Source organism: Furipterus horrens, unplaced genomic scaffold (genome assembly GCF_987537825.1).
Source record: "Furipterus horrens unplaced genomic scaffold, mFurHor1.1.pri manual_scaffold_7, whole genome shotgun sequence".
NCBI classification, from domain to species: domain Eukaryota; kingdom Metazoa; phylum Chordata; class Mammalia; order Chiroptera; family Furipteridae; genus Furipterus; species Furipterus horrens.
The window spans coordinates 18,421,962-18,439,441 of NW_028327177.1; the positions used below are offsets into that span (position 1 = coordinate 18,421,962).

At 32.1% G+C, this 17,480-nt stretch overlaps 1 protein-coding gene across 3 annotated transcripts in view; it reads left to right on the forward strand.

The window, feature by feature from the left end:
* Window positions 1-17,480, forward strand: part of CSMD3 (CUB and Sushi multiple domains 3) — a 908,638-nt gene that overhangs the window by 752,048 nt on the left and 139,110 nt on the right. For 2 of the 3 annotated variants that reach the window (XM_090283433.1, XM_090283434.1), the window contains 3 exons: window positions 8,063-8,176; window positions 8,676-8,771; window positions 10,387-10,590. In XM_090283433.1, coding sequence (XP_090139559.1) covers window positions 8,063-8,176; window positions 8,676-8,771; window positions 10,387-10,590 — 414 coding nt within the window. The remainder of the gene's footprint in view (window positions 1-8,062; window positions 8,177-8,675; window positions 8,772-10,386; window positions 10,591-17,480) is intronic. The other variant, XM_090283435.1, reaches the window with a different exon arrangement.

The following is a 17,480-nucleotide window of genomic DNA, read 5'->3' on the forward strand; positions in this document are numbered from 1 at the left end:
ATCCTGCCAAATATGTAGAAAAAATCTTAGAGATTATTAAAGAAAAACACTCATCTAATTTGAAATTGAGTTTAAAAAGTGTTAATAAAATATACTAATACTTTAAACTTATCACTTTGCTTTCCTCATTTAATTCTTTAGACATGTTATAGAATCACATGTTGTGTTTTTCTTGATTTCATTGCTTTTTAAACACCAAATTAATTTTCAGCTGCTGGGAAATGTTACAACTGCCAAACTGCAGATAAGCTGCTGGCTTCTGTTGAGTAGCTATGTGGTCCTGAAAAAAAATTAAAGAACATGTAACTATATTTGCTATGTGAGGTGTTTTGTTGTTGTTTGTTTTGTTTTTTGTTTGTTTGTCTTTTACAATGTCTATGTCTTTAAAATATGTTGTCAAATGGACAATTTTGAAATTTGGGTACTAGGCAAATGGTCACAATATAGACAGAAAGCCAGCTTTAGAATCCCTGGCTGCTGTGGCTCAGTGAATTGAGCGTTGGCCTGCGAGCCAAGTGTCGCTGGTTCGATTCCCGGTGAGGGCACATGACTCAGTTGCACGTCGGGTCCCCAGTTGGGGGCGCAAGTGAGGGGCAACCACACAGTGATGTTTCTCTCCCTCTCTTTCTCCTTCCCCCTCTCTCTAAACATAAATAAGTAAACAAAACAACAAATAAATAAATAAATAAATTATTTAAAAAAAAAAAAAAAAAAAGAAAGCCAGCTTTAGGAAAAGCTGAAGTTAATATTATGGATTTAGTCAGTAAATCTAGTTTACAGATTGACAGAAGTATCACACCAGAAATTGCTAACAGGAAAATAAATTAGAATTCTACTTACTGTTACGAATTGAGACAGGAGTAGGTTTCTGAAGCTACTACGATACCAGATATTTGAGTGTCATGGTGATATATATATGGTAGTTCATTTGATTAGAGTGCCATCCCTGTATGCCAAGTTTGCTGGTCAGGGCACTTACAGAAATCAACCAATGAATGTGTAAATCAGTGGAAAAACAAATCAGTGTTTCTCTTTCTTTTCCCCTTCCCCCTATCTTTCTCTGAAAATCAATAAAATTAAAAAAATAACATTTTATTTCCTGATTATTACAAAATAGCGATAGTAAAATATGGCACGTTTACTTACAGAGCCAAAATGACCTTATTGTACTCTGTGAGCTAACCTAGCCCTTGTAGGTTATTGCTCTAGGGCAGGATTCCCCAGCATCTAGGCTGAAGCCAAGCTTCTGTGTGGAAGTTTTAATAGTCCCCTCAATAATGAGTATATGATTCACACGATTTACCTTAACTAAAATGCTATATTAGTATAAAGCACCTCATTGTGAGTTAATAGTTAACACCATTATACTACAATAATAACAAAGAGTATTTGAAATCTGATATGTGGACATTATAAACTTCCAAAATAGTAAAGAAACTCTCACTTATTATTTTACAAATTAATGCAACTTTTTTCCAAACAGTTCTACTAGATGACTTTTAAAAAATAAGTCGCATGCTAGTATGATCTGAGATGATTTTAAAAGTTCTGCCTTTTGGTGATTTTGACAGTAAATTTTCATAATATTTAACTTTTATTTATTTATTTGTTCATGAAATAGAAGTTTCATTTGGGTACATCATAATTGTTTTTAATGAAAGAGTCTTTAAAATCATGATATATACATGTAGTATGACTCCATAATGCATCCTTAGAGCAATTTATACAGTAAGTAGTTTCACATTCAGATCTTACAGAGAACAAATAGTTGTGTTTATGTTACTAACTTGAAGAGGAAGCCTTTTGCACAGTTGGACATTTCTACAAAAGGTCTTGAAATATTTACATGAAATGAAAGTGTGAGGCAAAATGCATATAAAGCTAACCAAGCTTTTTGATTATTTGTCACCAACAGTCATTTTTTATGCTCTCATACATAGTCAAATGCAGGTCCAAACGTATCTTTGATTTGAATATTCTTTGTTTTTGTTCTGTTAGTAGTGTGAGCATATGTGTGTGTTTTCTCCTGCTCTGTGTTGGTTAATAAAAAGCAACATCAGCAAACCAGGCATGACTTAAAAATTTTTTAGCATAGTGATCAACCAGCTGTGTGCCTAATATAATTAAAATGAACCCTAGAATACTAAAGGATGTGTAGATTTTTCAAAAGCAGTCACAGGCACATCAAGCTGAGATCTAGTAGGAATTTATATTTTCTATTTCTTTTTCTGTCCAGACTCCCTTTTGTGTGGAAATCTTTCTTTGTAATAGACTTTCCCTTTGTAACAGAGGGGCATGAAATTAGGATGAAGGGAGCAAACAAAAGCAAAAGTAGAATGATCTCTTTTCTTCCTCTTCTTTGTCCATTTAGAAAGCTACAAATTACATTTTCATATCCCACCCAAAAGGATAGAATATAAAATCAAGTGGTTAGAGAAGTCCATAGCCTTTTTGAAATCACAATGAACCTGGGATACTCTTCTAACCCAATCAGTTCTATCATTTGCCCCAAAAAATTCATGTATGGAAAGCAGAGGACAGGAAAGGATATGTTGTTTAATAACAAAGGCCAATTAAATTTAGTCCATCGGAACAAATAACAACAGCTAAGTAATTAGTAACTAATAGGTTTAGTAACTAACATGTAGTACTGTGTTTCAGGCACCATTCAATGTGTTTTACAAGTATCAGTTTATGTAATATCTGCCTCAATCCTACTAGGTGAGGTACATTTACAATCCCTGGTTTACAGATGAGGAAGTTGAGGCATGGAGAGGTGAAGTAATTTCCCTGTGTGGTACCTCCTGGATTCAGCCCTACGGAATCTGATTCCAGAACCTGAATCCTTAACTCTTCATCAGGTAGTTTTCTCACCCGCAGAATGGTGATTTGAAAGCATTAGTCCTTTTAAATCTACTCAGCTGGACATGCTAACAGTCTTTAAACTGCTTTATCCAATCCGTCCCAGGGAAAAGAAACATTGTCCTTTCAGTATCTTGGTACCATAATTAAGAAGGCACCATCCATTTGACTAGTAGAAGTACCACTGCTCAGAGAAACCTACTGCCATTCTCCACCAAATTTGCACCCTTTTACATCAAATCAAGTTTGAATAGACCTGAATTCACCACAAACCTATAAACTCTTAGACATTTTAATCTTAACTTAATCACCTTCTACAGAAGATGTTAGACTGATTATTCCCCTTAGTCATGGCCCCAGTCTGATTCTGAGTTTCTTTTTTTTCCCTGCCTCACAGTAGCATGCCATTAGGGTACTCTGAATTATTTCCTTCTGAGAGAAAAACAAAATTTACAAAAACAACATGGAAACCTATCTTTATTTGAATGAACTCAATTTTCATTTTTTATTCAATAACTCCCATCTTGATCACTAAATAACAGTAATCATGCCCATGTTTGTTTTATTATCTTATTTAAGGTTAATTACTAAATCAGTAAGCCTCTGTACAACATACTGGCTAGTCATTTTGATGGAACAATAATTAAATGTAACTTCCCCCAAATTCCTGACTTGTTTAGGCAGCGGTTGTGTAACTGATACATGGGTCTGGATGCCTGTCACCACAAAAGCCAACCTGTGAGACAGGTGCTGTTGCAAAAGGAAAGAGGACGGGAAATGAAGGGAAAGGTGCAGTTTGCTCCGGAGAGAAGGAGCACTTTCTTGGTCCTCTGTTCCGAGGGGTTTTATCCCCACTCTAAAGGTGGGAATCTTAGGGCAGGTCTGGGGAGGATCTCAATAGAATACTCATCAGCTTTCCAGGTGTGTCCTCTCTGAGTCCTGGTCTCTACTGATTGGTTGGCACTAAGGGAGGGGAACATTCGTCATTGTATCTGGTCCTAATGTCAAGCATGACGTTCCCCTGCCTGGTTTTGCTGTTTTTCTGGGCCTGGGGGTGAAACAAAACTGAGGCCGAGATGACATCTCTAGTTTGACCAAAATTCTGTCTTTGTGGTCAACAGCCCTGAGGCTTTGTTCCTAAGACTATTGATGTGGTTCAGAACCTCGTTATTGTGAAGGCTTAATGCTTAATGGAGTGGTCATTGTGCAAGGGCTTGTATGAGGCTATTCTCCAGCCTCCTTATTCCTCCTGTAAGGGGGTCTACCGTGTGACTAGTAACATGGTAGGGGAGGAAAGGTTGGGAGGGTCCCAGCCACGTGACCAGTGATATGCTAGAGAAGAAAAGGTCACCCTGAGGGTGAGGTCTCACCCTATAGTTCTCTGTTGCTATGCATTTAGGGCTTTCCCCATTGGTGATGTTCCATACCTGGCCTATTGTTTCTACTCTGCTCATGCCTAATTGCCTACTACAGATAGGCACAATATCTCATCTCATCTGAGTTTATTTTCTCATGGGGCAAGTGAATGAACCAGAACAAAATTTTACAGTTGGGATAAACATCTTACCAATATGATCTAAAGTAAAGGTTTCCTCTATCTAAGTGAATTGATGAGAATTGAAAATGATTTTTAAAATTCTAAATTGTAGATTTCCTAAAAATGCAACTGGGACTCCCCCAAAGGTTGCCCATTAGAGGATGGGAGAAGGCTTTCTAAGAAGAATGACTTAAATGATGAGTACAGCAGGGGTCTGCATGGGAAGATGTGCCCTGCGTGTCCTGTTGTTGGTTTATAATTAATTTAATTGGCAATTTAATATCTTTTTATAGGTAGAAAAAAAGGTAAGTTTCCACCCGAATAAAAACAAATATAATCAATGGGGTCTAAGAACAGGGACCCTCAATGTATCGGTCACATTTTTAATCCCAGCCATTAGCTCAGTTCCTGGTACATCATAGAAGAGAATCAACAAATATTAGTTGAATTAATAAACTGTATTCTAGAATAAAACATATGGTAAATAAGAGGCTCAGAAGTAGTTAGAGGCATAATAATAGATTCTATGCATAGGCTTATTTATGGGTATATTTTACATGTTTATTTCTTTCTTACAAGAATTCCCTTTTCCTACCTTTTTAGTTTCCTATAATACATGTAACATTATACAATTAATTTTTTAACAAAAGTTAAACATTTTTTAATATTTATTATGCATAAAGAAGAAAAACATTCCTTTAAAATGTGTTACCCTTAAGAAACAGCTTAATGTTTACAGACTGCCTACTAGCCTAAGAGCAAAGTGCTTTTCATATCTACATGCACATCTCCAGAGGAATGGAAGGAAGATTGGAGCTGAGAGGAATAGAATTCAGTATCTCTGTTGGAAACTAAGAAAAAGAAGATAGACCATTGCTAACAATTCCAGAAGGCGTAATCAGCCCAGGCTGTGGCAGTTAATCCTAGTCCTAGAAATAGAACAGTGGTCTAGCGATTAAGTTGAAGTATGAGTGTCTAGATCAGTGTTAAAAATCTTTGTTTTTCTGTTTTTATTTAATTTTTTTTTTCAAAGAGGGCATAATCATGGCTGCCATACACATTTAAAAATTAACATTTATAAATTGTTTTTAATTTAAGTCATGAATTAATGAGTGAATCCATAAGGTGTTACAATGGTTTGACAGAGAATTCAAATAAGGAAAGATGATGGACCAATGGATGGACGGATAGATGGATAGATGGATGGATGGATGAAATGAGTTTACAGATATATGCAAAACAGGTCTGTCCATTAAATGATAATCCATTGCCTATACCACAACCCCCATAAACATACATGACTCAGAAATATGTCCTAGACAATATCTTGCTTACAAAAAAAATCCATTTATCTGTTTCTTCACCTTAGGGTCTATCATATTTTTTCCTACATCAGTCTAAAACATACAAAGGATACAGATGGCCATTTAGAATATTTTACAAGCAGAAGGCCTACTGCTATCTGAACATAAGAAAACTAAATAAATTAAGACATTTGCAGACAGAATGGTGAAGCAAATTCAAGGGCTACCATTTAAGTCTCGAGATTTCTTGCTAAGAAGGGGGAGTTTGGTTTGGAATTGTAATGTATCAGTTAAATAAGACAATAATTAACCTGATGTGTAGAAAATCAGATCTAGTGTGCAACTATTCTTGATTTTTCATGCTACAATAAAACTTACTTAAAATGTACTTAATTTTATCTTTGATATAATGACTCAGTATTCTCTCAGACTAACTTTTTTTTTCAAGTAAAAGCTATTTTTAATTTAAAGTTTGCATTGGACATGGGGAGAGGGTTGGGGAGATGGGTAAAATAAAGTGAAAGGGAATATAATCAATAATATTGTGACAAGTTTGCATGGTGACAGATGATTACTTGACTTAGTGGGGTGATCACATTGTAAGGTATAAAATATTGAATCACTTTATTATACACATGAAACTAATATAATATTGTATACCAACCAACTTAAATAAATAAAAAGAGCAGTTATATTAAAACAAAAAATTAAAAATAATGAAATAAAATTTTCTTTGACCATGTTACAGGCACAAGGTATTCTAAAGGGCATACCCTACCGATTTCTTTACTCAACATAATGCAAATAAATGGTATTAATGGCTATGTTGTTCAAAGTTATAGTCTACATACCCAATTTACAGGTGATACAAAGCTCTGGTCTATCAGAGAAATAACAATTGAGAATAAGAGGCTGGCAAAAAATAAATAAACAAAAATAAAAAATAAAAATGGGGACGTTTGTTTTTTTCTCAGAAAAATATCTTGAATCAGTGATACATACTTTGGTTGTTTCAGATGGTGTTTGTAAATTTAGCAGTTTGCTTGGAAATTTGAGGTATTGTTTTAAGGAGGATTTTTAAATGAAATTAAGTACTTTAATATTCAGAAATTGTTCAAAGCAACAATCCTGTTCATCTTCTTTTACCCCACAAAGAATTGGACTGAGATTACCAGCTTATTTTAGCAGGCCAAGAAAATAACTGTAGCTTTATATACAGTACATGTGTACGTGTTCTTATGCAGAACTCAGCACTTTTCGAATAAACTGCCCTGTCTTCATAGAACAACCAAAAGATGACCATAACCTTGATTTAAGGTGTAAATGATGAAGAACTTTATATTTTATATAATGAATTGTATGGTTTTTATGATAGTACTGCAATTTTGAATTTATAAAAGTTACTTTTTACACTATTACTTTTCTAAAATCATGCTCTTTTGAACACTACAATTTTTCTACCTAAGAAATATTTCCAGACAATTTTTTATTATCCACTTATTTTTTAAAAACACAAAACAAGCTGATTTCTGTTTTGGAACAGGTTCTTTTTATTTACAGTGTGAATAGTTTCTGCACATAAAGTAAGTCCATAATTTAAGAAAAAGTATAAAATGAAGTAAAAAAGAGACATTTATAAAGCTCTTTTGGTAAGTACTTCAGATCTGTACTTACCATGAAAAAGCAATCACATTGTAAAATTTTATAATATCTCAGTTGCTGAGGAATTATAAAAAAATGTTTCCTTACTTTGGCAGAAGATTAGCAATAAATGTTTAGAAATCACTTTTAAATTAACATGTGAATTAAACACTATACCTGAAAAATATCTTGCTGATATTTTTCCAGTGAAACTATTATTCATAAAACGATAGAATTTAAAAAAACAAGCTACAAAAAAAAATCCCCCAAATTAAAACTTCATCTATCTCATATAAAGGAGGAGAAAAAAAAATTAGAAAAAGAGAAGAGAGTCACAAAGTGATAAGAATCAAACTACCAATGGAAAATAAAAACAACAGTTATTCTAAAGCATTAATCACCAACCTTATGATTTCTAATCTAAATTAAATGTTATAACCATTTCATTTATTTTTTAAAACTAGTCTTAAAAGTTTATTGCTTTTAGACCATGGTCGTTACTTTTATGACCTGAAATACATGTGTCAAGGAGTATCAACCAATTGGCACCTATCCTTTTTTAAAGCTAGAAAAAAAAAGATGACTATTATATTGTAATACTTTGTTCTCTCTCTCCTCCTCTTTCTATTTTTTTTTTTTTGTTTTGTTTTGTTTTGTTTTTGTTTTTGTTTTTGGATGGTTGGTGATTTGTTTGCTTCTCCTGGTTCCTGTTGATCAGTGGTGTTTGGCCAGTTTGTATTTTTCCAGACATCACTCCACGATGTTGTTGAGGTGTATGATGGGCCAACTCAGCAATCTTCTCTGTTATCTTCCCTCTCGGGATCCCATTCAGGTATCCTTTAATAGAACTGCCATGCATCAGTTATTGATTAAAGACTGACTTTGATTGATATTGTAGTGAAAGTTGAGACTTATGTCATCCATAAATTAGAATTTATGGATAAAGTAAACTGAACTTAGAATTACTCGTTATTTAAAAAAGAATAGAAACACAATCGTAAGTCAAACGCTTGAGAAAAATATAACCAACTCTTTGCTGGGGTTGTAATCAAGTAAATATAATATTTAGTCATTTAGTCTCTGGTGTTTAATGTAATATAAAATATTTAAGGATTCTTTAAGGAATGACACAGTATGTATTAAAATATAATTAAAGCCTGCCAGTAAGAAGGATGCACCCAAAGAAAATATATTGTCAATGATAGGATATATTAAAGTAATTTGATAGAACATAGATTCTCATTTTCAAATGACAGTGTAAATTAATATCATTTGTTAGGTTTACTGAATGAAATTATTTATGATATCTTAGTGTTTGTTTTGTTGAGTAGGAGAATCACTTCCACTGAGTTCAGGTAATCAGATCACAATTCGATTTACTTCAGTTGGACCAATAACAGCTAAGGGATTTCACTTTGTTTATCAAGGTAAGTGACCCAGTAGCCTAGTAACACACTAAGGAATGATATCAGTTTCCATGCTGTGTTCAGAGTTCTTAAATGATCTGATCCTCATACTCATATAGAAGGGATAAAGTTGTGTTTTCTTTTAATAGTTTTGCCCTGTTCCTTCCCAATCACTACAGTGCTATTAGCTTGACCAAAGTAAAAAAAAAAAAAAAAAAAAAAAAAAAAATTCCTATTGCTTCATCATCATTCTAAGTTGTATGATTTCCTTTTCTTCCAACATTTTGTTTTCAAAACATTTTTTCTGACAACTTTTCACATTCTACATATTCTATTTTCCTCATAGTTTTGAACTCTAAATTGAATTGTACAAAATTCTGTGCTGATATATTTAGATATGCCAAGGAAACCATTACTCCATTCTAAATTTTTTGTTTCTCATTGTCTCAGGAGAATTCAAATGTTTTTCATGGCTATTAAATATTTTCATGCTATTAAACATAGGTTTACACAGTTTTTCTCACCTTTTATAGACAGTCTTCCACATTATCATTAAACTAAATTGATCTATCATTTGGAATATCTTGTTTTAGTTATGGATGGTCATGTAGTATTCTCAACTGTATCTTGACATTTTTAATAAATTTATAATTATTTGTGATTTGATATTTTTATTAAGCCTTCTCAGTTTATTTATAATATTGGTTATAATAATATACTGTTTCATTTTTAATAGTATTCCCGCTATAAACAACATGGGGTAGTTTAAATTTTAAAAGGCACTATTAAAATTGAATTACTTTTACTCAAGTCAGATAATAGGAATCAATCTATTTGGAATTCATCATACCATTTTGGGGGGCATTGTCAAACCCCTTAATCCCATCTTTACATATTTTAAAAAGAAAAAACATCCTGTTATCATTCTATTATACTAAACCAAAGAAGAGTTACAATTAAAGGATATAATGATAATTCTAAAAGCAATTTCAAATTTGTCATTGTATAATTATTAAAAGATACATTTCTATTGTTGTTAATCTGTCTGACTTCTGCTTAGCTTGAATGTAGTTATAGTCTTCATCAATAACAAATATGTCTTGAACAACTAAGTTTATAAACATGCTATGAAATTAATAAAGTGTTGTGTTTGCTTTTTCAAATCTATGTTTCTTAAGGAACAACTACTGAAAAATTGTGACATTACCTCATGTAACCTGACACATATTGCTTGTGTCATATTGCTCAGTATCCCAGTTTAAAAAAAAAAAAAAAAATATATATATATATATATATATATATATATATATAATTCAGTTATCATCCCATCAATTGAATTATATAACTCAAACTACTTTGTTATATTAATAAGAGTTTGGTAAAACAAAAAAAAAAACAAAAAGAAAAAATAGTTGATGTTTAAAGGATCAAAGCAAAATGTTTTTACTGAAAAATCGTGATGACAATATTTATTTTAATTGTATTTTATTCTGTATTAATTTTAAAACTTTTAGCAATGTTTTGAAGCTTTGATAAAAAGTGAAGATTTCTTAGAGTTCTTTTTAAATAGTTACATTTGGAAATTGATATTTCTCTACAAAGTATGAAGTTAAAATAAATAATTGTTTGCATGCAGCTGTTCCTAGAACGAGTTCCACACAGTGCAGTTCTGTGCCTGAACCAAGGTTCGGAAGAAGGATTGGCAATGAATTTGCAGTTGGTTCATTGGTTCTTTTTGAATGCAATCCAGGATATATTCTACATGGATCCATTGCAATTAGGTGCGATACAGTACCCAATTCTTTGGCCCAGTGGAATGATTCCTTACCTACTTGTATTGGTGAGTATGTAAATCTGTATGCTTTGTGATTGTACATTCCTTATATCAAATTAGTTATCTTTCATTTTTCAGTATTTCTATTTCAGACTTAGTAGTTATACATTAATCTTAGTTAATTTTATTAGTTATAATGCACCTAAATATACAAATTAGAGTGACTATGTGATGCAGTGAGGTGTGCTGCAATCAATGAAAAAGATTTTGTGTTGAATTAGCTGGAAAGTTTCCTCACTTAATGATTAATATAGATAAAAATTACATCATATCTCCAATAACAGAATTTGACTGCTCCTAATAACGTATTATTGAAATAAACATTTTTTTTTCATTTTGAAACTGTTATGCAAAGATTTCTATGCCAATATGTAAAGACTTTGCATGTCTTTTAAGGATCACAGGAGCTGATTTTTTAGATATATTTTACTTTGACATCAAAAGAATGAGAAAATACTCATTAGTGAATATTTTTCCATTAGTTACAAATATGTATAAAAATATAAATAAGATATTTTAACAGTCTTTCACAAATATAAATGATACCATTTTTTAGTACTTAGAATGTACAGTCTTAGCCAGAAATCTCATTGTTTTGAACCTTATTTTTGCACTACTATATCCAATTTAAATTAGTAAATAGAATACACAATAAATGATGGGCCCTTTGTGCAGCTAAGTTACATGAAACAAAAATATTTTCTAAATGATAAAAAAATAGTTTAGAATTGTATAGTGTTTCATAATTATTGCAATGACTTTTGGACCTTGTAAAGTTCCATAACTGTGGAAAATGTAGAAGGTTGGGAAGTTGCTTTCCTCTATCTCAAGAGCATATCTGGAAGTTATTTATTTTTTAATTATATGCTGTTAAATTAAAAGAGTGGTAAAACTTCAAGTTAAGAAATACTTCTAATGTGTTGCATTATTTCTCATTACAGTTTTAATGGTATGTGATTTGGAAAAGAAAATGAAAGTTTTTAAATAAGAGATAAGGAAAGTTTTGTTTTTATTTTAATAACCTCAGTTCTCTACTCTTTTAAATAGAGAAGGCATGAGTGTGCCTAAGTGCACACATAACATATATATAGTAATCCATAAAATGTATTTGAATGACACATTTTGCCATATCTGAAAAGAATTTAAATGTATCAGTAGTTTTTGTTTTTAACTCTAAAGACACATTTTACCACATTTCACACAGATTTAACATGATGTTAGCTCATAGTTCATTAAAATAAAATATATTTTAAAATTGTGAAATAATATGGAAGGCATATGAGTTTCCATTGAGGAAAGAGTAGAGATAAAAATCTATTGCTATGCATTCACAGAACATGTAATTTGTATAGGACATATCTGGTCTAAATAGGTAGAATACGTGCCCATTTTTATCATTCCAATCAGAATATTATGAATAATTGTGCTGGGATAATGGTATAAATCAAGACTGTTAAAAATAAAAAGGAAGATGGATAGTCACTTGATCTTTTGAGGAACTTAATACCACTTCCGGAAGCTAATACATCCAGCCTATTCCACAGGGCATTGTTTTACAACAAATATTTCAGTTCTGCCCACTACAAGTGGAATGTGAATTCTTCTTTGATTATTCTTTTCTTTCTTGAAAACCATCTACAAAAATAAGTTAAAATCCTGAAGAATCTAAATGACTGTTCAACTTTCTCATCTGTCAGCTAAATAACCGCAATTTCTGATATGGCTATCTTTTACTTAGAGCTTTCTATATGCCAGGTTCCACGCTGAACAATTTAAATACAAATTCAGTCCCTGCAGCAAACCTATGAAGAAGTAAGTCTCAGAATTTACACAAATAAACTGAATCTTAGAGAAGTAAAATACTTCTTTTCAGAGTGACATAACGTAGTAACCGGTGTAGCAGGGGGCAGGATTGGAAACTGCTTTTCTGACTCCAGCCTCAGGGATTAGAGACTGCTTTTTTTTATGTTTTGACTTGTAAGTAGTTGTTTCTAATTAGATTTCTACACTTTCTTTTTATTGTGTGGAATTTCTTAGCCTATTAAAATACATTTTTGACAATCAACAAGTAAACGAGAATAAATCATTCGGACTTGATGTCCCTCCTATTGCGGACCTATGGTAAAACTATGGTTAATGCAACAACAGACCTTCCTCTTTGCATTCTGCCATAGAAAGATGGGAGAGATGATGTTCTGCTTTCCGAGCCTCACTATACTTTAACTGCCTACTCATAAAGTAATAATAAATAAATTATCCTAAACAAAGAAATCATGAGCTGAGAGGAATGTGCCTATTTGTTTGTAACAAAATTAGGCATACAATATGCACAAATTGAAATTACAGTGCTTTAAATCAGTTTAATAATTGAAGACACAGACACATAATAGTAATAACTCTTCAGCTCACAAAGGATTTTTAAAATGTTTCTCTATGCACATCAGGAAACAATCATTATTTCTGTCTCACTTTTTTCAGTAGTTTCTATGTCACTTTCAGATTGTTTATTTAGGCATTGATAGAAAAATATCAAAATCATATGCTGGAAGGTAACTAGATAAGTAATTGTTTTCATTTAGTTTCATATATATAATGAAAATTCCTTCAAGATAATCATTTATTATAAAAATAGAGTAATATGATAAGATAATGGAAACTCACAGACTACTAAATTAATCTTTAAATATCATTGGAAAAATCCGCCTATTCCTCCATTTGAAATGTTTAAAGTACCTGCATTTACAGAGTACTGAAATGTAATTCTATGAATTACTCTATAAAAGTTCAATTTGCATACTTATGTTAATGTCCTAATTAATGGCAAACATTTGTAAAGAATCATGTAAAACTGAATAAAATCTCAACAGCTGGGAACTGAAGTAGGGTCTCAAAGAAGGGTTAATTAAGTCTTGGGTCATAGTCTGGGTTTTCTTGGTAACACTGAAGGGTGGTGAGTTACTATGTGATTCTGGGAAATTTACATAATCTCTAATCCTCTATTCCTATATTGATAGAACAGGAAAATTAGAGAACTTTCTCTTAGGTTTATTGTGGCTATTAAATGGTTTAAAGCCTTGCATAGCTCTTGGAACCTGGCATGTATTCTAAAATTAGGTTGTTTATGTTGTCATCAAATCCTCCAACATAGAATCAGGAGATTCTAAAGACATTGGATCTAAAATATAAAATTTATATGCAAGGCTGACTTGAAAGTATTGATTTTTATTTGATGATGGGATGATTTAATAACACTTTAAAGTTATATGTGAAATTTATCTTCCACAGAAGATTTTGAATCTTGGGAAGGGCTAAAGTATGGTCTCCCATCATTTTTTCCAATTCCAATAATTTAGGTTTCTTGAATTTAGTATTTTCCTTTACACTTAAAATTTTTAAGAAAGGTTTTGGAGAAATATCATGACTCTTTTTAGAATTATAGTAATTATTTATTAGAATATATTATTAGAGACACTGAAATTTTATTCCATCAATTGATACATTTAAAGACAACTTGTTAAAGAGCTGAGATTTAAAACTATGAGCATGTAGTCATGATATGGTTTGTTTTTGTTGTTTGCAGTGGCATACAATAAAAATAAAGTTAAAATTAAAATAACAATCACTGTGATTCGAATTGACATTGAAAATATATATTTATGTTGTAACAATATAATCAATAAAAACATTTAAAAAAAAAAGAAAATATATATTTAATCAAGGTTTGCACTTCATGGCTTTCTAACCCCCAAAAAGTCAAACATCATATTATCTAAAGCCATTTATTTTGTCCACAAGCTATGATGATGAGACAGGGTTAGAAGGAGGAAGGAGATAAAGGGAAAGGGGGGGGGCAGGAGCTGGCATTAAAGAGGAAAAAAGGAAAAATGAAAGAGTATTTTTAAAAGAGAAAAGGAAAATGAGACAAAAAAGAGAAAAGAGAATATTTTGGGAGGTGGAGAGTAGAGAATAAGAACTCTCAACTATAAACGTAGACTATTTTTTTTAAATAGAGGAAAACTCCTATATGAGTACTATAAAGCTTTTTTGTATGTCAGATGTGTCAGTTTGTTAACCCCAGTGTTTTTGCCATCAGAAGTAGAATTCCATGTAACAAGGAGAAGATCATAGCGTTCAATAACAGATTCATCTCTGCAAGGAAGGTGCTCCTGCCAGTCAGGAAAGGCTATGCAAGTCCATGGCTGATATTCAAATTAAGAAGTAAATGCTAACGTACCGTCCCCACCCTAGAGGGATTCAGTCACAATTTTGACTTTTTAAAGGCAAAACAGGACATTGTCAGGAAGCATTACAATCTCTGTCAAAAACCCATCTCTCTGAAGGTCCCTGCCTTTTTGAGAAATGTGCCACTGCATCTATGAAAAGTCTTTACACATAAGCAGACTACCTTTTATTCTACATTGGTTTAAGTGTGCATACCTAGAGATAGAAATTGCATCAGATGACTTCTGTTTCCTGCCAAGATCACATGAAAAGGACACATTACTTTATACCATTTTAAAAACACTGTTCACTGTATAGAAATATGTACAATTCCAGAATATTGAACATATAACAGAAGGACATATGGGATCTGTGTGAGATAAGAAATAGAAAGGTGATGATTCTAAATGACAGCTGGATAATGGCTCAGTTTAGGCTTTACCATTTGGTACAACTGCTCATCCTTACAGAAATGAAAACATACTTTGCATTTCTATTTTTTAACTATAATATTTTTAGCTTCATATGTTCTGAATAAAAATTATTCTTAAACTATTCAAAAAAGAAAAGACTGCCTCAAAGATTCAAATATAAGTCAAGTGTGAAGTTATCTTAGGTCAATATCAAAGCATCACATTTAATTTTTGTTCACTTTTAGTGTGTAATGGGCTTTCTCAAGGTCATTGAACTTTGTATTTCTTTTCCTTGGTACATGCATCATTGAGATTTCTTTTGGGTTTACCGCCTAACTTCATTTGAGTCTCCACCTGATTATTGTCCTTGCACATCTTATCTAAAATAAATTTCTGCCACCCATCTTCCATTTGTTCTCTATATTCTTATTCTACTGTTTTTTGGGATTTTTGTTTGTTTGTTTGTTTGTTTTACAGCAACCACCCCCCATATTATGTAGTTGTTAAAATATTCTTAATTTCTCTTGACTACCTCTCCTCTGACACTATATTGTTTTCACGCTCAACTGAAAGAGGATCCGGCACATAATAAGTGTTCAGTAAACACTTGTTAAATGATAGGATTTTAGAAAAGCAATGTCGTTTTCGGAATGTTTGTATAGTTTGAACAGCTGGCCACCTTCTTGAGTCCAGGGCCCATGCATTTTAATTTCAGGCTTGCACTACGTGGTGATGCTCTCGCTCCCTTTGCTTGTTTAGACCTTTACAAACCATCTGACATGAAGTTTGAAGTGACTCTGAGAATCCCTAGGAATGATACATAGATAGAACACAAACAATAGATTTCTGTAATATATGGGTGATTTTATTCTGAGAGAGAACAAATTCTCTAATTATACTTGGTGGTTTAGACATAATCTTTGACTATTTATTGTCAGAAGTTTTTACATAATGATTGTATTTTCTCTGCCTTTGCTGTTAAATGAATACTCAGTTAACAGCTTAAGCCAAGTGAACATCCAATTTAAATGAAAAGAAAACAGCTTTGTATGTCCCTAATGATTTCCATCTCAATTGTATTGTTTCAGTTTCACAGCCCTTATTACTGCTATCAACACTTTCATTTTTTCTCTGTCATAGTAAAACACAATAAGACTTCAGTAATTTTGCATAAACTGACATACTGGAATTAAATTATTGACTTGAAAGCAGCCCCATTAGACATGATAGGCAAGCTGTGCTTTTGGTTAAAATGGTCAGATACCAAGTTAAGGGATGTGCACATTTAAATACCACTATGTAAACAAATTTTAATAATTTTATACAAATCTGTTATATTCAAGTCATTCTTGGTAATTTACAATAAAGCGCAGTAATATTTTTAAAGAACATTGGACTTGAAGCAAATATGAAATTGAAAAATATGTTTGAGACTGAGTTTTCATCTTTGAAATTTGACCTGTTATACTTCAGATTTCTTAAAAATGTTAGTGTCATAAAACCTCAAGCTTTCCTCTCCCTGAGACTCTGATACAAATAACCCACCGCAGCCACTAATAGCTCTCCCTATATAGGGCCTTAGGCAAAAGTGCTTGCCTTAGAAGGAGGTCTCTTTTGAAAACTCCCTGAACCTGCAACTTACTAGCCTTAGGCAAAGAGTCTTTAATCAGCTGCTTATTTCTTCACTCTCATCCGGGTTTGTTTTTTCAAAGTTCTTTAGAGACTCGGAAAGAACTACTTTATTTGTATTGTCTCCATGGCAATACTTGTCTGTATCATCTTTTCTTATAGTGGGAAATAAATGAAAAAATGTATACAGGATCTGATCCCTCATTCATTGATTCATTCATTCATCCAACCACTCATCTACAAAAAGAGTTGAAGCACACTATTAAGCATTGTCTCAATTAGTATTGACACCAATATCAAAGGTAGATAAGATTATTATTTCTCTTTTATTGATAGTAAAGGCAGAATTAGGCTTTCAGTAATTCTGAAGTTACTAAAGACAAAAGCAGAATTAGGATTTGAATCCAGGCTGCTTCATTCTAAAGCCTGTTCTCTTAATGCATAGGTTATATAGTAAATACTGATTAACAGGAGAATTTATAATATAGCCTTCTTAAAATAGAAAAATATTAGGTTCAGTAATATATATGTGAAGTCAAACTTTGTAAAACATTATGTATGTAGTCAGGTTTTGGGAATATTTTTATAGTACATTTTGTTGGTATACTATAAAACGTTTAAAGTGGAATTAAA